General features: G+C 36.8%; 1 protein-coding gene across 9 annotated transcripts in view; it reads left to right on the top strand.

The window, feature by feature from the left end:
• ETV1 (ETS variant transcription factor 1) overlaps positions 1-25,046 on the top strand; it is a 95,639-nt gene that overhangs the window by 44,343 nt on the left and 26,250 nt on the right. For 8 of the 9 annotated variants that reach the window (XM_036863922.1, XM_036863921.1, XM_036863919.1 and 5 more), the window contains 3 exons: positions 6,665-6,794; positions 11,053-11,241; positions 15,589-15,836. In XM_036863922.1, coding sequence (XP_036719817.1) covers positions 6,665-6,794; positions 11,053-11,241; positions 15,589-15,836 — 567 coding nt within the window. The remainder of the gene's footprint in view (positions 1-6,664; positions 6,795-11,052; positions 11,242-15,588; positions 15,837-25,046) is intronic. The other variant, XM_036863927.1, reaches the window with a different exon arrangement.

Raw genomic sequence — 25,046 nt, 5'->3', positions numbered from 1 at the left:
CTCCACATTCCCTGCCCCTCAGCAACTGGCATAATGTCTGCGCTGTAGTAAATGAATGAATTAATGAAGAAGTAAATGGATAAAGAAACATCTGATATAATGTTGTAGTGGTGCTCATGCATGAAGGAGATCTTAAGTGTGCTTATTCAAAAATACATTTGAATTGTATGCTCAAGGGTTCAAGAGTTGCTGCCCAAAGCCCATGGCTTTAATTCCTAGCCTGTTATAAGTTAGTCCTAGGTCTTTAGTTGGACATGAAGCTTAGCTTCTACATGCCTTTAAAAAATTTTTTTGCAAAATTGGAATGCTAATGTCCTTATCTTGAATGAGGAGAATCGAGAGTTGGTGAAGATTCTTTGAAAACTTTATAATACTATGTAAATTTGAGTCTTTTTTTAAAAAAAAGCATTATAGCTGGTGTTTTCTAGCACTAATTCCAAACTCAACCAGAGTTCAGTATGTTAACACCTACAGTTTAGCATATTATCTTTCTTAAATTTATATCATGTTCACTATAGAAATATAAACAGAAACTCAGTTCATAAGTTCCATTGTTTATTCTCTGGACTAACATGAACCAGTAAGTCATAACATGGTCTGTTTTCAATTTAGTGGTACCAAAAAATACTCCAGGGTCATGATTGTTTAGGAAATTATTCTCCTATGAGCAAATTTTTAAATTCATTATCTCCGTCTCTAATATTGTAGGTGTTCACATATGACTGATATGTCTACCCTGAGCCAAAGACTTGGTTGTATACCAGCATTGTTGCATTTGTAAAGCCAAGGGCATTGCTGTGCTCCAGGGGAATGATGACAAGAGTGGGCCTCTGGTCAAAAATGTGGGCAGAAAAAAATGGAAGCCAAGATGATTCCTCATACTTCTAAAATGAAAACAATCACTAATCTAACAGATACTTTACGATGAATACCATAACCCCAAGTAAACTGCGTGAATTAAGAAGTGGTTAAGTTTATTTTGGAAGTGCATTTTTTAATGTCCTGGTACTTTGGAGCGCTTACATTTAACCATTAGAGGAACTCAGTCATTGTGAGTCAGCCTTAAGATGTGGTTTTAAAGGTCAAGCCTCCATCAAAGAAAAAATGCAAGATGCATCTCTTGAGAGTTCTCTTGGCTTCTCCTCCTAAAAATCTGATTGTCCAGAGGAGTTGCAGGTCATAAAAGTTTGCATGGTAACAACGTGTTTGAGGAAGACGGCAGATTTCATAGATAAATGATGTGAACTGTCTGAAGTCAGGGATAAGTATGTATTATAATATCACTGGGAACCATCACTTCTTTGTAAATGAAATGAAGGAGTTAACTCACTTGATTTGATACACTTGAAGAAGGAAAGATTCACTTTAATTAAAACTACAACAATGCCGATGCCTGTAGCCCTGGTTCCAGAGCCAGCAGGACGGTACAGTAAGCGAGATGAAATGTACCCTAAGCAGCCTCGGCAGCAGGCTGGAGCATGTTCAGCGAAAGTAATTTAATTAGTGTTGATCATGACTCCAGATGATGGTGATTTGATAAGGAATAATTTAGTACTTAACAGCCTTTTACATGCACCAACTCCATGTGGGAAGGTAAAGCAAATTGCACAAAATGAATGTGCTGCTTCCACTTGTGACTGTGCCAGTGAGCTGGAAAACTGCCTGTTCACAGACGCTCAGGCTCTCAGCCCTGTGATGAAATACCCAACACGGTCTCAGCTCAGCCCTCTCTGGTGGGAGTCTCTGTACTACCCTTACTGAAGAATAATAAATAAGAGAAGTCATTTTTGTGGTCTCAAAATCTCGAGGAAGCAGAAAAGTGAAAATGAGGAAAATAAAGTAGCTCTGGTTCTTGTGCAAAAGATTGACAATCTTAGGCTGGCTTCTTTTTTCCCCTCAACACAGCAATTAAAAAAAAAAATCCTAGCATTTGGCTTACGATTAGAAAAAAAAAAGTCATGATTCCAAGGGCACACAGTGATTAAGAGGCCCACACACAGAGAGAGTAGGGGAGCCCTAAACTTCTTGGAGAACCTGTGAGAATCCTTGAGTGTTGGTATCTAAGAAAAAGGAAGTCATTGTTAGTTTTTTTGAAAACGTCTCTTCAAGTACTGGACCTGTTTCAGTGCAGCACACACTGGGTCCAGGTGTTGCCAAGCATCATAGTGGATTTGAAATTTGCCCGGTTATGAGAATCACCTAGAAAATTTTATAAGATACAGAATCCTGATCTATATACCAGCTTTAGTGAATCAGTTTCTGGGAACAGGGTATGAGTTTGCTAGGGCTGCCATAACGAGGTACCGCAAACTGGGTGGCTTAAAAAATGGAAATTTATTGTCTCACAGCTGGAGGCTAGAAGTCTGAGATGCAAGTGTTGGCAGGGTTCTGAGGGCTGTGAGAGAGAATCTGTTCTATGCCTCTCCCCTAGATTGTGATGGTTTGCAGGTAATTTTTGGCGATTCTTGGCTTGTAGAAGCATCACTCTAATCTCTGCCTTAAACTTCACATGGCGTTCTGTGTGTCTCAGTGTCCTAACTCCCCTTTTGTACAAGGACACCAGTAATACTAGATTAGATCCCACCCTAATGACCCCATCTTAACTAATTTTCCAAATAAGGTCACATCTGAGGTGGGGGTTAGGACTTCAAGATAAAATTTGGAGGGGACACAACTGAACCTGTAACACATGGAGTATGGGAATGCCTGTTTTTGGGGGTTTTTTTTCAAAATTTCCCTCGGTAATCTGATGATTGGCCAAATTTGGGGGTCCCCTGTTTAGGGATCTACTTGCCTCTGATAGCACTTTGGGAATCCTTATGTTCTTTCTTCTAAAGTCACTTCGGGAAATTCATGGGGCCAGTCTGAAAGCACTAGAGCTCCAGATGGTGTATCTACAAGGATGGGTCATGCCTTTTGCTTCTAGGTTGATATTAATGGACATTTTGATAGGAGGCTACTGTCCTGCTAGCAACCATTCCCAGTGGTACCCCAGACTCGTCATGCCTCCCGTGAGTCATCTGGAATTATTTATTATGTGAAGTTGAAGCACATTATCAGATGTCTGTGCTGGAAGAGGAGGCCACTAGACATTTTCAAACATCTTAATTTGTATAGCATTGCTTGATGCTTCTCATACTTTTAAATCTTTTTATGGAGATACACATTCATTACAATGCAAAAATCTTAAGTGTATAACTTGATGAATTTTACATAGGTATATACTCATATATACACCGCCAAGAGCAAGATATAAAATAATTACAGCTCTGTAGTAGGTTACGAGTGCCCTTTCTCAGTCATTAACACTCCCATCCACCAACAGAAGGAGATTCGTTCACTATCCATTAGTTTGGTCTGTACTTGAAATTCATATACTGTGTACTCTTTGTATACTCTTTTGTGTTTGTCTTCTTTTACTCAACTTACCATCTGTGAGACCATCCACGTTTCTGCGTGTGTCATCAATGTGTTCCTTGTTAATTCTTGTGGAGTATTCCATTGTATAAATAAGCCATATTTTACTTATCCATTTTTCTGCTAATGAACGTTGGAATATTTCCAGTTTTTGGTATTATGAATAAAGCTGCTATGAACATGTACTTTGGTAAACATATGCAATCCTTTCTCTTTGATATCTACCTCAGAGTATAGTTACTGGATCATAGGGGAGATTTATATGGAGACTTGGTAGATACTTCAAAAAGTTTTCCAAAGTGTTTTTGTCAGCTTATACCCTTAGCAGCATATATAAGCAGTTCTTATTGCTTTAGGTCTTCTTCATATCTTGGTAATGCCAGTCTTTTTCAGTTTAGCCATTCTAGTGGGTGTATAGTGAAAACCTCATGTGATTTTATTTGCAGTTTCCTGATGAGTAAAAATGCTGAATACTTTTTCATATATGCTTGCTTTGTTGCTCATTTGTTTGTTTTGTCATTTGGGTATCTTCTTTTATGAACTGCCCGTTTTGAGGTCTTTTGCCCGGTTTTAATTGGGTCTCTTCTTTTCTCTTATTAATTTGTAACAATTCTTATTATGTTGAATATGATTTCTTTGTCAGATCTTTCTATAGCAAGTATCCTCTTGGTGTCTGTAGCTTAGTGTCTTGATGAAGAGAAGTTCTTAATTTCAATGAAGCCTAATTTGTAGATTATTTTCTTTTATGGTTAATGCCTTTTGCATCCTGTTTACTAATCTTTTCCTACTCTATGGTCCCAAAGACTTTTAAAATATAGTAATGTTGAATATGGCAGTCTCTGGTATGTTTGATATTTTGATAAATATGATAAACTTTGCATCATACTAGCAATTTATTAGCTTTTAAGTTCTTATCCATTTTCATTCATATAATTTAGATCTCATTTCTCAGGTATAATGATTTGTTACTTAGTTGAATGGCAAAGTGAGTTCCTTTGATGTTGCTACTGCTTTTTCTTAGGAAAATATAAAACCTACTACTTAATCTAAAGTGCTGAACTAAGGTATACACATTTTGTTGTATATGTTCAAGTAAGTAATAAACAGTGGAAAACTATTTGTTAAGAAAGCAACAGATGCCTGGTTAAGATATTACAAGATTGCATGATGCAATATTTGTCATTCTAAGAAGTAGCACACACACACACAGAGGGAGAGAATTTTCTTATAGAATACTACTTTAAATATTTTGTGATTTTTTTTCCCCCACGTTTTAAAAACATTTCATCTTGCAAATTCAGGTAAAAGTAAATAATGTAATAAACTCCCACCTATCCATCAGTCAGCTTTTAACATTTATCAACATTTTTCTATTTGATTCTTCCCTCATACATTTTTTTCTAGAGTATTTTAAAGGAAATCCCAGAGCTTATTTTTTATCTGTAAATATTTTATGAAGCTTTAGCTTTAAACCTTTCTTTTTGGTACAACTGCCATTTCATTATCACATCCAACAAAATTAACAATAATTTCTTAAACATCTAATACCTAGTCCACATTGAAATATATCTTATTTGTTGGAAAGGTGTCTCTTTCAGTTGGTTTGTTCAAGTCAGAATCCAAACAAGTCCTCACGTTACAATTGATTCTTGAGGTTCTTAAGCCTCTTCTATCTTAACGTTTTATAAATTATAACTTTCTGACTTGGTAAAGTTAATGAACATACGTACCCTTTGAATATGAAGAGACATGTAATTTCCCCTTTGTTTCTATTCCTCTAACTCTCTACTTTGAGTAGATATATTAAACACAGATTCAATTAGAAAAAAATACTTTGAAATAGACCACTCAGCGAAATAATTGTATTATTATTTATTAAGTGTTCCTTAGGCAACTAATTTAGGTGAAATTTGTTTACTTCTGTTTTCTACAGTGTTACAGATGTCTCTTGAGTACCAGAGAACATTTTTGTCAAAATTATGTGCTTATATAAACAAATAGCATTTATTTTCCTGGAGCTTGGTAGCTCTTGATATCAATTTCTTATACTAAAATTATATATGACTTTCAAGTTAGTACAAGTTCATAATGCTGCAATATCATAATCAAGATTGAATGGCATCATAAGCCACAAAGTTTCTCTTGTAGTATCTTCCTTTATAGTATATACACTTAATATTTTGTTTTAATCCCAGGTTTTATAGGACTTGGAGTAGCTATTCACAGTGTGTCCTTCTTGTGTTTATCCTTGGTAATTCATACCTGTGCAAATTGTATGAAAATAAAATTCATTCTCATGTCTATTTCCCCCTTATCTTTCTATTCATTTTCCATTTATACTAAAACTTCAGTTATTCTGAGGATCTCTAATATGCATTTTTTCAGTTTCATATAGAAGAATAAAAATATATAATCTTATTTATTTATTGGTTTGAAAGCTATGATTCCACCCCAAATATACATATTTCTTCATATTTTATGATATTGTCTTTATATTATATTGAACAATAATGACATATGACACTAAGTCATATGGAAAAGGAGGAAACATCATTTCATATAGAATAATTGTTTTATGGTAGATTATATATGAAAAATAACTTTAACATATTTCTCACAATGTATCTTCACACTTCTGGTAAGTAGTTAGGCAAATAGTTTTATCTGTATTTTTATATATGAGCGCTGGCCTAAAAAGAGGTCGAGTTTTTTGTCCTTTTGTCCAAAGTATCATTAGTTACCCTGAGAACTGCATGCATCTGGATTTTCTTTCCCATATCCAGTTGTTATTCCATTAAACCATTACTATTGGTGCATTTGAGATATTTTCCTTTCAATAATACTTAAAATTATGTTCCTGTCTTCAGTTAATTCTTGGATAATCAGTTGTATTTTTTCTGCTTTAGTCATTGGAAACCTTTCTGAAACATTTTCAAGCTTACTTTCTGAAAACTGAGCTTCTAGTGTTGTCAATATCAGCTAAGCCAATTACAAGCAGTTCATTTGACTTTAAGTAATGAGAGAGAGTTGAAGCATGCATTTCGTTATGCAATAAAAGCAAACAATGAGTATATGGAGATTCTCCAGAATCTTTTCTTGCATGAAATTCATCCAATGTGATTTTTCTTATGTATGAAAGTTAATATGAAATGTTAGTGACATTTTAACCAAGAGGAGTAGAACAGATTAGTGTACTTAATTCCTAACTGTATTTCATTTTTGTGGGTATTTGTGTTTTGTTTTCTAGTGGCTTTTCACGGCCTCCCACTGAAAATCAAGAAAGAACCCCACAGTCCATGTTCAGAACTTGGCTCTGCCTGCAGTCAAGAACAGCCCTTTAAATTCAGCTATGGAGAAAAGTGCCTGTACAATGTCAGGTAAAGCAATCAGGTGTATAGAGAAGGCCTGATGGTTCTTATTGAAACACAATTCCAGCATAATATAAAATCTCAAGTCATATTTTATGAGTTACATCTTCAGCATATAACAAGCTAATTAGGTTATGTGTTTAGCAGAACTCGGAAGGACCATTTACTGTCTGATTACATACTTTCAGAATCATTTTAATTAAAGGTCAAGTCAGAGACCTATCTTTTTTTTGGGAGGGGGGTCTTTGTTGCTGTGCGCGGGCTTTCTCTAGTTGCTGCAAGTGGGGGCTACTCTTCGTTGGGTTGTGCAGGCTTCTCATTGCAGTGGCTTCTCTTGTTGCGGAGCACGGGCTCTAGGCGTGCAGGCTTCAGTAGTTGTGGCATGCGGACTCAGTAGTTGTGGTGCATGGGCTTAGTTGCTCTGCGGCATGTGGGATCTTCCCGGACCAGGGCTCGAATCCATGTCCCCTACATTGGCAGGCAGATTCTTAACCACCGCGCCATCAGGGAAGTCCCCAGAATCATTTTAAAGCAGTCATTTTTATCCAAATCATGAGTTGCTTTTCTACTGTAGTGGTGCACTATGGGATTGAAAAGAGGGTCTGGGGACTTCCCTGGCTGTCCAGTGATTAAGAATCCGTACTTCCACTGCAGGGGGCACTGGTTCAATCCCTGGTCGGAGAACTAAGATCTTACATGCTGTGCGGTGTGCCCAAATAAATAAATAAACAAGTAAAAGAGAAAGGTGCTTCCTGTGTCTATCTTCACTTAAAAAAAAAGAGAGAGAGAGGTTCTTACTTTGCATGCATGAATAGCTACTGAAAGTTCTCATTAGAAAGAAAGCATTATGCACTTTAGATAGAGTGTGTAGGAAAAAATGAACCATTTGGCAGGTCTAAGCAGTACATTAGTTATCTGACAGGTTTTGCAGATGATCTATAAGATGCATTCATGGACAATTGCAGTAAAGTTAGAATTTTATAAGGCTTAGCAGAGGCTATTATCTATTAAAAAGCCAGTTGTTCCTTCGGATGATAATAAAGGGTGGAGCAGTAGAAGTGCATTGCTCATTTGTTGGAAAATTTGATAACATGTATGTTCATTAAAAACCCTTCATAGTAAATTGCATTCTGCTGCTTTTCATATCGGTCTCTAATTGCGTTCGGAAAAAGTTGCCTCTGTATATTGTATGTTATTACTCTCAATTATAGTAGAGACGTACGTAGTTCTTTAAAGGAGTTAGTTTAGAAACTTATAAAAATGATTGCAAATATTTGTGGTCTTATAAATTATGTTGATTCAAGTTCATATTACATTATAATCCAAAGAAGTCTTCTATTTCCTCAGATTTTTTTTACATATATTCTTTTTTCTTTTTGTGGAATAATTTTTTTTTCTTTTTATTTAAATTGAAGTATAGTTGATGTACAATATTATATAAGATAGAGGTGTACAAGATAGTGATTCACAACATTTAAAGGTTATACTCCATTAATAGTTATTATAAAATATTGGCTATATTCCCTGTGTTGTACAGTATGTCCTTGTAGCTTATTTTATGCCTAGTAGTTTGTACCTCTTAATCTCCTAGCCCTGTGTTGTCCCTCTCAACTTCACTCTCCCCACTGGTAACCACTCGTTTGTTCTTTATATCTGTGAGTCTGCTTCCTTTTTGTTATATTCACTAGTTTGTTGTCCAAGATATTTAAGATTTGAGAAACTTCGATTTGTGCAGTCTCACAGTACCTGACCAGTGCTTGGATATTCTATTACTATTTGTCCTTGCAAACTTGTCTTTTATATCTGCTTTTCTAGGAGGTTCACCAGAGCCTGAAATGGTGAGGCAGTTCAATTGAACTGCAAAGCCTTTGTAAAACAGATCTCTTGTAGAAGCCAACTATTAAAACATACTGAGTTCAGATAAAACAATATTGATCAATCTGAGTTTTATTTTTATCGTGTTTTTAATTTTTGCATTTTCTCCTTAAGAGTACTGTGTATTCTCAGAGTAATTATTTAACATATGGAGGAATTTTTAATTAATAAACCAAATAGGTATAGAATTGCCATTGCATTTTAGCATTGATCGGAAGTCTGACTATGAAATAACTGCTGCTTTATGGACGTATAAAGAAGAAAGACATATCGGACTTTCATAAATTAACGGTAGAAGAATTACCTGAATATTTTGAGGTTCTTCTTGGGGACCAATAATTCCCACAGTGATATATGGATTAAATTTTGTTATTTCCATTTCTATACAAACAGTGTGACTCAATACAGCATTTCATAAGGGAAAAAAGTAATATTCTAGGACAGGAGATGTATCATTTTTTTCTTTTTATGTGGGAATGAGACAGGTGAACCATTTTATAAAAGAAGTGGGCTCACATTCAGAAATATTGGTAAGGGAAATAGGTAGAACCAAACATAATATGAGTTCCACTGACTTTGCTTTAAAGCAAGCAAGACTTATGCAGCACATACTCCTTCACTTCTATAAAGTATTTTTGCACTTGGATGTTATTCTGTTGTGTAGATGGTGCAACAGGGTAAATTATTACGTAAGTCAGTTTTTTTTTAAAGTTTCTTTTTTAAAGAAAAATACATATTAATGAATGCTTTTTATTTTAAAATGAAATACGGTATTTTAATCTAGAACATCTTTTTTTGTTCAGAAATTTAAGTAAAATTTGTTTTCAATAAAGTATTTTTTAGATTACAAAAATTAGTTAAATCATATTCCTGAGAGCTACGCTAAAGAAAGCAACTTAAATTCATAATGTATATAAAAACAAGCTTACTCATTTTATTATTTTGTAATTGTGTTCAGAAGTTAGACGATGATAACAGGATTTTACTCTTAAGAACATTATTTTGTACCTATTCTTTTTTTTTTAATTAATTAATTAATTTATTTATTTATTTTTGGCTGTGTTGGGTCTTCGTTTCTGCGCGAGGGCTTTCTCTAGTTGCGGCAAGCGGGGGCCACTCTTCATTGCGGTGCGCGGGCCTCTCACTATCGCGGCCTCTCTTGTTGCGGAGCACAGGCTCCAGACACGCAGGCTCAGTAGTTATGGCTCACGGGCCCAGTTGCTCCGCGGCATGTGGGATCTTCCCAGACCAGGGCTCGAACCCGTGTCCCCTGCATTGGCAGGCAGATCCTCAACCACTGCACCACCAGGGAAGCCCCCTGTACCTATTCTTATACTCCAAGAAAGTTTAAAGATATCAGAGACATAAATCTTTATTAATTTGCCTCATAAACCTTTATTATCCTATGTGAGGAAATTAATGCCAGGCGTCATTTATTTTACATTAAAAAAATGACAGTAAGGCAGAAGCATGGCCTTCTTAGAGTTCTACCACAAATAAAGGCGAGCCAGGTATGATCCGCATCTCGTTAAACTGATGTTAGTTCTTATTCTAAAATCTTATTTAATATAGAAGGATTGGGCTTCCCTGGTGGCGCAGTGGTTGAGAATCTGCCTGCTAATGCAGGGGACACGGGTTCGAGCCCTGGTCTGGGAAGATCCCACATGCCGCGGAGCAACTGGGCCCGTGAGCCACAATTACTGAGCCTGCGCGTCTGGAGCCTGTGCTCCGCAACAAGAGAGGCCACGATAGTGAGAGGCCCGCGCACCGCGATGAAGAGTGGCCCCCGCTTGCCACAACTAGAGAAAGCCCTCGCACAGAAACGAAGACCCAACGCAGCCATAAATAAATAAATAAGCAAATACTTTAAATATATATATATATATATAGAAGGATTATAATATCAGAAATATTTAATGATCTAGAAAAGATCTATGAAACTTGCTTAAGGAGACATATCAAGAATAGATGGATGCTGAACTGGGCGATTGGGATTGACATGTATACACTGATGTGTATAAAATTGATGACTAATAAGAACCTGCTGTATAAAAATAATAATAATTAAAAAAAAGAATAGATGGAAATAATATGCTACTGCTTTCATTGACAGAGATGTTCCTTATACTGTGTTGTTTGTATGTGTATTAAAAATAGATGTTTTATATTTATGCTGTTGCCAAGTTATACATTCATTATCCTATTTTCTTTTTAAGTGTGTGACAGTTTCAAAGATTACATGTTCTAGAGCTATGGAAACCAAAAAATACGAAATTCCAACTTCCTTAAGACTTCAGCCAAAAATATTTTTTCTTCCCTTGGGTTGGGGGAAAAAAAAGTTTTAATTGCTCCCAAGAAGCACATGTTCTCTTTTCTTTCATTCCTTGGGTAGTGCCTATGATCAGAAGCCACAAGTGGGAATGAGGCCCTCCAACCCCCCAACACCATCCAGCACCCCAGTGTCCCCCCTGCACCATGCGTCTCCCAACTCAGCTCACACTTCGAAACCTGACCGCGCCTTCCCAGCTCACCTCCCTCCATCGCAGCCCATTCAAGACAGCAGCTACCCCATGGACCACAGGTAACTGCAAGTACCATTTTAAAAAAAATTTTGGTTGGAGTATAGTTGATTTACAATGTTGTGTTAGTTTCTGCTGTACAGCAAAGTGGTTAAGTTATACATATACATATATCCACTGTTTTTTTAGATTCTTTTCCCATATAGGCCATTACAGAGTACTGGGTAGAGTTCCCTGTGTTATACAGTAGGTCCATATCAGTTATCTATTTTATATGTAGTAGTGTGTATGTGTTAATCCCAGTCTCCCAGTTTATCCCTTCTCCCACCCTTACCCTCTGGTAACTGCAAGTACCATTTAAAAAAGCAAAAAACAAACCAAAAAAACAACTGTTTTTAGCATTCTTGGAAGAAATTCCTATTACTACCAATTTCTAAGACCTATAGTAAATTCAAGGGGAGTGTATTAATTTTGCACATCTGTGCAAAATATTTTTAGGAAGAGCTTGCTCTATCTTTAGCTATAAATAATTTGTGGAGAAGGTCATTTATAAACATTCCTTTATAAACATTTAAATTGGTTGCTAAAATGGAAAATTAATCTATATACTGACATTTGAACATTTCCCTTTCGCTTTGCTTGAATTAAATTGCTTCACTTAAACTTTAAATCAGATCATCCCATTTTTATGAGCATATGTGTGTACTTTTTCTATAAAGTTAGGAGACTAATTTTAGTAGGTGGCTTACAGAATTAGGTTCTTTACCTTAGATGAGTGGTTTAGCTGTACATAGTTTTGCAGAAGAAAACTTATTTGATAGAACTATCTTTCCTCCTTTCCAAGTGATGAATATTTAATGTCAGTAGAGGCATGACCCTGAACACTGAGAATATAAAGAGGTAGAGACTGAACTAGTATTACTTAGAAAGGAACAAGGCAAGACACAACATAGAGCTAGAGAGAATGTTACGGTGGGTAATTCTCGACTCCTAGAGATGAAAAAAATTCGTATTGAAATAAAATATTGGAGGACATTTAGAGGCCTTAATAATACAACTTAAAACACAAGTCAATTATGTATAGCATCCTTTCTTCCCCTTCTACCTTGTACTTATATAGAGTGAGTGGTGTGCTGGTAAATGGTTAACAACGGGCTCTCTGGGAGAAAACCCAAGGACCTTGATCTATAGCATTCTCTCTATGAGAGAAAACCCAAAGACCTTGATCTATAGCATTTGATGAGTCTGGATGTAAATATTGCCCCCATGGCAGACTCCAGGCTATCACTGTGATAACCCTGAATGTGGAATTGCAAAGAGATGTATAGTAACATGCCATGAAACAGTATTTCTACCAAACAGATACAATAGACATAACCTCTAGAGCATAATTAGTATAATTAGCAGTAAAATGTAGTAAAAGAATTAGGAAGTGATGAGTGTTTTCTGCCTTTGTTTTAAATATAATTTTTAAATAATTATAAATTTACATAATTTAATTGTTAACAATGGCTGTGTCTAAGAGTTGGCTCCCAGAATTCCTGAAAATTTAACAATAAGCCCGTGCAAATTGGCTCTGACACACCATTATAAAAATAGCTCAGCCAGAGGAATCTCCCAGATCAGCAGAGGAAACCAGAAGATGTGCCACTGGCAACTTTCTGAAAATAAGGGAATACTCAGATCTGCTTTTTATAGGTTATTTAATGGGACTCAGTCTCAAGTTCAGTAACTCTTTTGATATGAAGGTAAGATGAAAGCATTCTTTCCAATGTGAGACCAAGTAATAACTTTCCTACCTTGGTTTCCATCCCTGAGTCCTCTTGTGCTTTAGTTATGAAATGCTTCCCATTATCTTTCCCTTCTCACCCTGTGGACTTGAGACTTTGTCCGAGTGTAATGGTATGTGCATCTGTGTAAACAGTTTTGTAAATACAGATGAAAGACATCTTATTGCCGGGTGGGCCATTTCAACAGATGCACATTGTGCAGGGCTGAAAGGGAAAAAGAGGACGTCAAAAGAAAAGCAAGTTTGTTTGTCTACTTCTGGTGACTTCCCAGAGTTCTTGATCGCTCGTCTCACACCTCAGATGAGGGCCAGAATTAGAGATTGCCTAGTCGGGTGCTCTGTGCAGAATAGTTCTTTCCTATGGAAGGTGATTGCTGAACAAGCAGTATGGCTGTTTTTAGGTGACCTAGCTTGAAATGCTGTAGCCAAATCCATTTTAGTTCCTCTACTTGAAGTCAAATATTTGAGACTGAGAACAGCCGGCCCGGAACTAGGAGAGGGAAGCTCAGGGTCTTTTCCCACTGCCCCCCACTGAGTGTTGAGGACAGCACCAGCTGGCCGATCCCAGGAAAATCTCTGAAGCCGTATGCTTCTGAGGAGGATTTCTTGGAGAGCTCTAGCCAACAAATGACAGTCCCTCAGTTATAATTGGCAAATTTGCTCTGGGAACAGATCCTTTCCCCCAAATAGCCCCATCCAGCCGAGGCACCCCACCTCACTCTGGGAATGCGTCATGGCCAGCTGGGCAGCACCCCGCTTCCTTTCCTCAGCCTCATTCTGTTCCTTGGGCCAGCCCTTTGGCACTTTTTCCTGAACCCACTGTGCAGGAGCCCTGTCTCTCTTTCTCAATGTTTCCCACCACTTAAGACACTGTTTTTCTTTACCCAGGAGTTCATCAGCACGCTCTCCTTACCCATGAACTCTCTCCAGAAAGCTTCCGGAGTCGCTTTCTCTTTACAATTGGTCATAAGAATGATACCACAAACTTGTAGTTTCTTATGAAGCACGTGTGTTTGATATATTCGTGGTCCTCAGTGAGTACCAACTGGAATCATGTTGACTTGTGAAAACAAATGGCTTGATTTTTTCAACAAAGCTTTTAGTAGAAGTCTTATTATCTTCCTTTGAAGGCTTCCCAAGTGAGCTGGATTCTTTTTTTAACTTCAACTTACAGTTTTCGGATTCATTCCTTGACAGTTCTTAATGATAACTTGTTTCTTTTTTTGGCTAGTGAAATAAGCAAGAGAAGGGAAGTGAATGCAATGCCAGTCAGCCCATTTTGCTAGATCTGAGTTTCTAAGTTTATTTTCTGCAGGTGTAGGTGGAATTTCAGTGCTTTCCATGGCAGCCAGAGAGGCTAGAGTTAAATCACAGGATGGAGTGTTCTTAGAAATGCTAAAGCAATTGCCTTGCCATTCTTTCACTTTTACCTTGTTTTCATTTAACGTTACCAAAATTAAATGTTAACTTTCCAAATTAAAGTCTGAGGAATGCTTTTGGGGGCGGGTGCGGGGGAGTTAATAGGCTTACATTTGCTCATAGAGATGTTGGGTAGGTTATTTTTAGGCACTCCTGGGCATTTTTAGAGCTGTTAAATCTTTAATTAATCCACATCTTTGTGGTGGGTCAATGATATTAGGATGAGAAACACAGAACTGAATGAGGAAGTAATTAGCCAATCAGTACACAGGATAACCAAGAAGGAAGGAGCGTAGAGACTCACTCTCAGCCTTCTGCCAAGGCCTCAGAACTTCCTTATGACCTAACAGCACGACCTGTCCCAAAGCTAAGTGATGCATGCGTGTTCCTTCCATCATTGGAGGTCTGCTGTAATATTTTATGCTTATTTTTATCAACCTGATATTTTGTTTGAAGCTCTTGGAAGCCAGTGAGTTCTGTGTTGCTGTTTGACAGTAAAGAAGTAGTCTTTTAAAACTAGCTTGGATTTCGGTCTCTATAATATTTCCCAGTTTAATTTCTCACTAGAATACAGTGTTATTTAGGACATTGTTGAAGAGGTAAGAGTCCTGCACACTTGAGAAGAAAGTCATTCCCTTCTTGCTCCCTTGATAACTGATGGTAAGGGAAGGAAAACCAATAAGGAAGTTTTTATTTGGTTGATTTTGTTTGTTGGTTGGTTGGTTAGTTTGATAACAGAATTAAAAGTTGGAGGCTGCAGTTTGAAATCAGATTCTTTCTGGTTCCCCTGTTTTGTTTCGTTTTGTTTTTCTTGTCTATAATTAATTTGAGACCCTCTTAATAAGGAAATCTGGCAAATGATCCAGTTGATTTCTAGTTGGGCATTTTAACTGTTAGAGTGTGTATTTCTTGCAAACACTACAATGCTCTCCTAGCCTTCCTCGAAGCACATCTTTAACTTTTTGTCGTGTACTGAAATGGTGCTGAATGGAACTAATTAGAAGGGGAACACAAGATGTATTATGATTAGAAAGCACAGTGCTACTGACCCAGGAAGGAGATATCTAGTCTTTGTTAAAGATTTACACTTCGGGTCAGCTGGTGTCATGTTCATTAACTAAGCAGTTAAAAATCGTGCCAGTATTTTTAAAGGGTATTCCTTGTTACTATTTTATTTGAAACATGCTCTCTTATTTCCCAGATTTCGCCGCCAACTTTCTGAACCCTGTAATTCCTTTCCTCCTTTGCCGACAATGCCAAGGGAAGGACGTCCCATATACCAACGGCAGATGTCTGAGCCAAACATTCCCTTCCCACCTCAAGGCTTTAAGCAGGAGTACCACGACCCAGTGTATGAACACAATACCATGGTTGGTGGTGCGGCCAGCCAAAGCTTCCCCCCTCCTCTGATGATCAAACAGGAGCCCAGAGATTTTGCGTATGATTCAGGTAGGCCTGTGCTTTAAGTTATGTTTAAGATATCTTTTCACTTGCTTGTCAGTTTCATTAGTGTTGGCCACAGATTGGGTGGCTCCTGACCATTTTTTGGTGGAATCTTTCTGATTTATTCCTTCTTTGAATCTTTCTCTCTATGTGAAGGGTTGGACTGTCAAATCATTTTGGTATGAGCCAATGGGTGAAATAGTGTCTAGAAATGAAACCTGTCCAAAGAAGAGTACAATTTGTAAAATTACGTACACTCTCAGCCCAAGAGAGTAACATGATCATTCTTTTCTTGATTCTGGGCTTTCTTTCCATTTGCTCCTGCTGCACTGTTTAATAGCAATATTTACAGAAAGCAATATTCTTCTGTACTGAGTAACTTGTTGCTTATAACTGTTTGTTTCTTTATTCTTGTGGCAAGATTCCAAGGGTCCAGAAGTAAGGATTCTTCCATATTGGGAGAGGAATAGCAAAAATAGCAATAATAAACTTAGCTCTAGTCTCACTGAGCCTGAAAGATCTCAGTAAGGAGTACATCAAGATGGAGAATTGGGGTTTCCCGAAAGTAAAAAGCACTTATGTCTATTGTTAATGTTACCACCAACTTTGCCAATATTTGACCTTAAGAACTCAGAAAAATTACTTAACTATTCTGTGCTCATTTCTCTTGTTATAATCTCAAAATCAGGACACCTGCCTTTCAGAAATCTCAGGAATTTGGGGAAAAAGTATGAAATAAAAGCTAATGCTTCTAAGAAGGGCACCAGGCAAAATATTACTAACGTTATTGTAAGCATGGTCAATAGATGGTTGTGGACTTAAAAATATTTGAAAACAATGTGACCTCCTTTCATCTGGATGCAAAGTTATGGATGTTCTTTATGAAGGAACTCTTGCTTCTCTAGGCATAACTCTGCTGAGTTTTTCTATCGGTTCTACTTGACGAAAGAAAATTGTCTCCTAGTCTTAAGTTTCCAACTTGCGTAAAGTTACCTGTTTTATTATAAACTGGTCTTAAAGCTCAGCAAGAAGAAGCCCTACCACTGAGAGTCTCCCTCTGGCCACCCTTCCTCATTGGGCAAGAAGTTGAAAAGGACTAAGGGGAATTGCCCACTGAGAGGCTATACCTCTACTTCTGGAAGGTACCCCAGCTACCCAGGACCCATGAATTCCCTGCCCAGCCAGCCATGAGTCCACTTCCAGGGCCTGAGCAAGTCTATCCCAGGCCTAGTTTTCTGAAGGCAGATCACACTGTTCCTGTGTGTACCTCTAGGTCCAAGGAGGTGGCCAAGGGACAGCTGTTTGTGGGAGGATGCGGATGAAGCTTGGTTGTGCCCATATGTTTGGTGTGTGAGGCCCCCATGGTGTGGAACAATGTGGGGTTGAGGGATAGGAAGAGAGGCAGGAAGGGGGTGGGGTGGGCTTGGGGTCTGAAGACTAAAAACTGGCTCCATAATCATCCTCGTTCAGCACTCATCCTAGAGATTTTCCCAAATTCTAGGTTTGGCCTGGCCTTCCAAGTTGTTATTTTGTTATAGGTTCAAGGAATAGGAGGAGAGAACATATTTATTTATCGGTTTGTTTGGCTGGTTTATAGTTTAAAAATTTAAACATATGGTGTGAGGGACTGTACTTGAGTGCTTGTCCCAGGCCCTGTAATTTGGAGGCGGTCCTAGAATGTACCATAGTGTTTACACTTTAGAACCTTTTATGTTTGTCCATGATTTACGGGCATAATTAAGAACCCTGCACTACAATGGGCTTTATTATAGATACGATTCATTTCTCTCTGCAAGTTTCTAGTCCTGTTAACTGATGTTATCCTTACTCTCCAAACCAAATTTTAATTTGCTGCACAGTTTTTTGAATTCATCGTGATTTCAAGAAACTTTACATGGAAATCAGTTAAAATAGCCCAAATAATTGATTCAAAAGGACTTGTAAGGCATAGCATTTTTAGAAATTTCTTGGTGTTTTTTAGAAATGTTTTTATATGTATAATCTCAGAAAGATTATCATTGAAATCATTTTCTTGATTCTGTGGTTTTCCATACATATATATATATATACATATACACACGTATATATATATATTTTCCTTATATTTATATTGTATATAAAATTATATATAACATGATGTTGAAGACGTGTAACTTTTCTTAAGAAGATGTGAACCAAACAAGAAAAAGATTTAAATAATCCATTGAGGGCAAAAAAATAGGAACTGGGGCTGTGAGGTTCAATTGCATTATTTGTGGACCATATATAATATGAATTTCAGAGTCAGCCACAGTCTGACCCTCAAAAGCACAGATTCAGTCACTTCTAACCTAAAGAAGGATAGTCCATTCCTTAGCTCAATCTGCTATAATAAAATACCATCATTGGGAAAGCTGAAGTAACAGACATTTAACTTTCACAGTTCTGCAGGCTGGGAAGTCCAAGATCAAGGTGCCAGAAGATTCATTTCCTGGTGAGGCCTCTCTTCCTGGCTTTGCAGATAGCTAGTTACTCACTGTGTCCCCATGCAGCAGAGAGAGGGCTCTGGTCTCTCTTCCTCTTCTGTTATAAGGACACTAATTCCACCATGGGGGCCCTACCCTCATGACCTAGTCTTATTCTAATTACTTCTCAAAGCCCCCACCCCCCTCCAAATACCATCACTTTTGGCATTAGGGCTTCACAATGAATTATGGGGGACACGATCATTCAGTCTATAACGGTCCAGTATCCTATTTTAAAGGTACATAGGACATCTCTTTTGTAAGTTGCCATAAACCTTGCAAATGACTTGTGGAATATTTGTTTAATATTTGAGAAGCTGTTAATTTATGTTACTTTCTCCCCTGTAAATTATATTTCAGATTGCTAAAGTTGGACAACACCTTTGAATTCTAATTTCCATATTGCCAATAAGATACACTTCAGTTTCACTTGAATAGTTAAATATAGTAAAGTTGTATCTTCTGGATGGATGTGGTCTAAAGAACTGTAGTTACTGTGTAACCAGGGCAGATGAAAAATTAACCTGTGTGTTTCAAAATATGTTTTACTGGCCACCAAATTGCTGCAATTAAGTTGACGCATCTGTATACGTCATACATTGCCGTCAACAAGTACGATCTCCAGATGTTTTGTTTTGTTGTCATTAGTTCTTTCATCCTTGCTGACAGAATATTAAATAACCTTTTTAGGAAATCTAATGTATTTATCACTGAATCATTAAGTTCTTTGTTCACTTATTGAAGTTGAACAAGTAGCACATTAGAAAGTACTTTATGTGATTTAAAGACAATGCAAAAAACATTTCATAGTCCATTTGCTCAGCATCTGTGATCCAAAGGCTGTCCTTTAAGAAGGCCTCTAGAGCTCGTTCTTGCTTAATTCAATATAACATAAATGTTGTGAAAATAAAAGAAGCTTTGTAAGTGAAAAGGTAGCATGATTATGCTCTAATAAAGCCTGACATTAATTACGATATGGGAAATGGAAGGTCTATTAGTTATAATTATAATTACAGGAATGCAATTTCAACTGCTGAGTATTTAAGCTAAAAAATTGCAAAATATTATGTTAGTAGAGTAGAAATTTTTATTCAGGAAAAAGGACCCATCTTGGATCAGAAGACATTGAGGAGATAAAAAAAAATTGATATTTAGGGCCAATTTGGTGAACCAGTACAGTGTGATCATGATTATATGATACTAAGTTCTCAACAGTCCGATTGCATCTATTATTGTTGTTTTCCTCCTCTGTTTCTCTAGCCTAATGGTGCTGCATAAAGCAAGACACAGGTTTTTTGTTGGTTGGTTGTTTTTTCTTGACTCCAACCTGATTCCCCTCTTTTGCCCCTATGGCCAAGTGACTACGTAAAAAGCGTTGAATAAGCATTGTGCGCTTCATACGGATGCAGTGCTCCATTTTCATAAAATCGTGGCTATTTTCCCATTTTCATGCTCGCATGTGAGGTTTTGCAGATTCAAAATGCCCAATGAGGTAAATATTTAGATACTCACAACAACATATTTTATTAGAGTTGTACGTGTTCGTTGATTCGTCTTTTGTTTTGGTTTTGGTTTTGCATAGCTTCGGGTAGTATTTTTAGGAAGGTGGTGGGCACATGAAACTAAGGTTTGACTCAAGAAAATATCAGCACACAATGTTCACGTGCTTTGATTAGTAGGTATTTTCACTCTCAGAAAATTATCTTAAGGAAGGGGAGACGCAGGATGAATGTTTAGTGGGGGGAGGAATATTACAGAGTAATTGAATGGTAATGTGAGTTATGGCTATCAATAACAAATATTATGCAGCCATTAGAAGTCGGGTTTTTAAAAAATATTTAGTGAAATCAGACTACTGAATAAAAAAAATTATACGTGTAAAGCCCGACTCATGCAAAATAAGACTCAGGACAGAAATAATGTGGTTATATATGCGTGGTGCTATTATAGGCAATATTTATTTTGTCTGTAAAGTGCTTTGTCTTTCAATAGTGCTTACGTACTGCTTTCCTAATCAGACATAGTACGTATTATATTTTAAAATATCAACCAATTTAGAGTTGAAGAAAAAAAGTGTCCAAATTAATCCCATCAGTCCTATAAGTGAAAAGGATGCTAAGTTAAGGATGACATAGTCGCATTCATTGCAAACCAGACTTTCTATTCGTTTGTTTCCAGGACTGCCTTAGAGAGGGAAGAGAATGAATGTGCTACTTGGTGGGTTTCAGGTTCATCCCTGCACTGTCCTTGCAGTCCCATCATTTAATGCTATTACGTTCCTTTGCATTTTGGGGGTGTCTTAAAAATCTTAACTGAGGAGTTGATTGGAGGGGGTGATACATTAATAAGGTGTTTTTTAACACTCAGCGCCTATTCTATTACTTTAATTAGTTTAAAAGATACCTCCCAGCCCTGTGGTGGAGCAGTTTAAGCTAGGAGCTGGGAAGGAAGAGGGGAAAGAGAACTTTCAGGGACAGAATAAGGTTTCTGAAATAAGAAAAAGGGGGAAAGCGTGTGCTTGGAGCTTCGGGAGAGGAGGAAGTAGTTGTAGAGGGTAGGGGAGAAAGCTGACATCATGTTTTCTCAAGAAAAAGTTTCTGTGTTTTTTAATTGTGTTTTTCAGGGCCATGAGTCCTGGTACTGATGAGGCCTTCTTTCGGTTTGGAGGCATGTCGCATGTATGTGGTAGTAAATGTTAGCATTATTTTCAGTTGGGAAATTGACGCAAATAGCTGTTTCATAGAATCATAAATCTTTAAACTCATGAAAGCTCTGGGGTATCACCTAATTCACATTCGTTCTTTACGCCCTATTGTACAGATAAAATGTCCGAGGCTCATTCAAGTTAACTTACCATCAGTTACACAGGTGTTGTGTGAAACAGCCAAAACCAGAACCAAGGTTTTCTTTTTCTTAGTTTAGTGTACAGTCCACAGCCTATCTCTATATATAATTGTCCAAAATAAAGTACAATATATCTAACAATATATTATTTATCCTTTTCTCTAATTTTTAGAATGAGTATTTGCGTATGTTTTTTAAAAGCTCTATGTGACCCAGGACAAAGAAAGCATTTGCCTTAAAACTTAAGGTGTGCTTCTCCTAATGTGGGGGTATTTGTTTCACATTAGACAGTCCCCAATTTTATTCTAACTGTTAGGTGCTCACTGCTGTAAGATAGGAAAATATAAAACTTCAAATCATATTTCAGATTAAAATGCGTTCTATTTCCTTTTTAAAAATATACCATAAACATTATCAAAAATTGAGATTGTCAGAGAAGTAACTTTTCCTAATAGTTCTTCTGGAAAAGGCTGAACAATAATTAGAAGGAAAAGTAGCAAATTGATGGCCTAGCCAGCTCTAAAATTCTTTGATTGATTATATAAACTTGGAGTTCGTCTGAGCCTTCTTTCTTACTGGACTTCACTCTTTGTTAAAACACTTGATAGCTTGACGGCTTAAAATTTAACTGTAAGAGTCATTTTCAAACTTTTGTCAGATGAATCTATTTTTCAGCAGAAAGCTTATGAAGGACTGCGGTATCTAAAACAGATACGGGACTTCCCTGGCGGTCCAGTGGTTGGAACTCCACGCTTCCACTGCAGAGGGAGAGGGTTCGATCCCTGGTTGGGGAACTAAGATCCCACATACTGTGTGGCATGGCCAAAAAATTAAAAAACAAAACAAACAAAAGAACATATAAGGAAAGCTTACATTTGGAAAAATAAGACGGGCTTTTTCTATGTTTCATTTTTAAATCCTAGCAACCCTTCCCAAGTTCTCCATATACTTCATCACCTTAGGACTTGGATGAAGGCCAATAGACAAACCTTCAAATTTAGAGAGTAATTATCTGTACTTAGCATGTAGAAAAATTATATGTAGGCAGAGAAATGATAAAATAAATGCACAATACTTAGCTCATGTTAAATATGTTAAAACTAGGAATACATTTAACTTTCATCTGTGAGAGCTGACAAATATATCTGGTACTCACATAGGTCCAAGCTGGCACTGTAGTCATAAGAGTTAAATAGTTTTGCGTTTCTGAAATGGCGAGAGAAGATTTTTATGTTGTAAATGTTATTCTGTGTTTTGCTGTGTTGATGGGTACTCATCTTAAATAGCAGAGAAAATAGTGAAGTAATTCCTAATGCTGCTCTTAGTGAGCATTGCTTGGGATTCCCCTTGCAGAATTTAGAATATGGTTTTAAGGTTAAAGTTATAGGATGAAATCAGTAGATAACAGAGCAAGAAAAACATAATTGTTTTCTGCAGCCACATAGAAATATGAGTAAATAGTGCTTTATGTGTTTGGAGATGATTTGTCAGGGCCTCAATCAACTGGCTCAACTTGCACAAAATTACAAAAAAACAAAAAACAAAAACCAAAAGACACCAAAATTCAGAAGGCAAAATGTACTCAGTAGTTTATTTCTAAACTGTTACTATTATGATTGTTACTACTACTACTGTAGTAATATCTCATCAATTCTGTCATCAGGATATATTATTTTTTAATGATTTCTTATTATTTACTTTTTAAGAGGAGATATATATTTTAGGGAAACTAACCTCATATATATTTTATAATAAATGTTTTTACATGTTTTCTGAACAATTGAGTTATACATAAGTAAACAACCAAAAATATTGTTCAAGAAGTACAAGGAATGCAGTGATGAGAAAAGGAAACTTGAAAAATGCTCATTAAAGTTGGATGGAACAGAGAGAATAGAAGTAAAGGCTACTGATATTTATTTTGAACTTCCAGGCTTGCTATAAACTAGCTTCTTCATTTCTGAAATAGAAGGCCCCATGATTGATAATTATAACTTTAATTTTTAAAAATATGAAATAAAAACATTTAGAAATATTAAGCTTTACTTCATCACTTTTACTTACGTATCTTTGAACCACCTTAAAAACTAATTCTTAAAAGAATACTGAAATTTTTTAAAGCCAAAAAAAGAGAATGTTATTTAAGAATTAATAATTGAATGTACGTTGACTCTTCAGTGGTCTTTCTCTGTTCCATGTTTTCTCTGGATGATAGATTATAGGATTCCTTATCATCTCCCCTCCTGGCTGTGTCAAGTATTTTAATTTTAGTTTAATTTTAGTTTAAAGTTAAATATGGTGGTAACTTGATTTATTCTCTATCATTTTATTAGCCAGATATTAGAAATTGGAAGATAAATATTAAATTATGACACCATAGTAGAAAATCTTGCACACATTTAAAACCAAAGACCATGAATTTTTCATGTTTCTCCTCATTCCTTCTTCTATAGGCATAGCAAAGATCCTATGAGAAATCAGAGATATATTCAGGGATTGTTGACTGCAACCATTTCCCAATATGGCTTCAGGTCACTGGAAGAGAAAAGTATTTTCTTCCCTCTGGAGTCAGGGACCAAGTTACAGATGGGTGATAAAACCCATTATATGTTTTAACAGTGTTTGGTATTGAACTGACTCTTTACTTTACTCTTTACTCTAGATATTTTTAAGCATTACCATCTTTAGTAATTTCCAGCACAGCGATGATTATGGTTCCATGAACTTTGGCTTTTTGTACCTGATATTTAACACTCCCAAAGGCCAAGCCTTGGCCCTACTCCATTACTAAGCGTCATTTGCTTATGGCCACATTTTCTCCTAAAACATGGCAGCTGATTTTTTTCCCTCCTTACTTTGAAACCATTGCTCCAAGAATTTCAAGTGGAGAATCACTTGGGAATTTAAAGGAATGAGCTATTGATCCTTCAGAAAAAATTAACATCTTACCTGTTTCTCTAGCATCCAAATATAATTTTCTTTTTCTCAGTGTGTGATTTGTGGGCTAGTAGATCACTTAATCTCTGATTTTTAGGTGCTTAAATAGTGAAAAGTGACGGTGATGCCTTCCTAATTGATTTTGTTATTATAATAGAGCTCACAATTTGACTTTGCTTTTTATTGCTTAGCAGATCTCATATGAGTTTTCCTCATTCAGTTCTGGGCTAAAATAGCAAATCTCCCCAAACAGTACTTTGGTCCACTATATCAGTTTTTCTAAGAAATACTTCAGTATGCTCTAAATCTACAGTTACAGTAAGTGGCATTGGCTAGTGATTTGATTTGAGAATTGAGACTATGGTCTGGATGTACTCTTTATGCATTAACACAGGTCAAACGGACAGGGACTGTATTTTAAGTCAGTAATGGAAGGCTGAAGGCTGTCTTAAACCAATCATATCAGTTTTACCCATGACTGATTGATCCCTAGGGGCAGAGCCCTGTAAGCATTTCTCTTACATGAATGGACTCTGTAGAGCCTGGAGTTTCATTCATAAAATGGAGACTGAAAGGAAACACACACACACACACTCACACACACACTCTTACTCTCTGGAATGTCCATTTATACAGAGCTGAAGGGTATAGTGTTCCATCAGCTGCTGCTTTTGCCGGTTGACTGGAAGTAATGATTAATGCTCATTGGTCCTGCCTGCATGTAACCTGACACTATTTATGGCCTTGCAGTGTTCCTAATGTATAGTGAATGAGAAGACAACATTCTCAAATCAGAAACATAAACAGGAACTGGTGGGTCTGAATTCCATTCAAATATGTCATTTCAGCCACACAGTGTTTGTCTAACTTGGATTTTACAGGCAGGAAAGGGGGAAGGGAGGGATAATCTGCTTGTGAGTTGAACGAGCAT

This window comes from Balaenoptera musculus, chromosome 9, assembly GCF_009873245.2.
Source record: "Balaenoptera musculus isolate JJ_BM4_2016_0621 chromosome 9, mBalMus1.pri.v3, whole genome shotgun sequence".
Lineage (NCBI taxonomy): Eukaryota > Metazoa > Chordata > Mammalia > Artiodactyla > Balaenopteridae > Balaenoptera > Balaenoptera musculus.
This window is presented reverse-complemented; position numbering and strand designations above follow the sequence as displayed.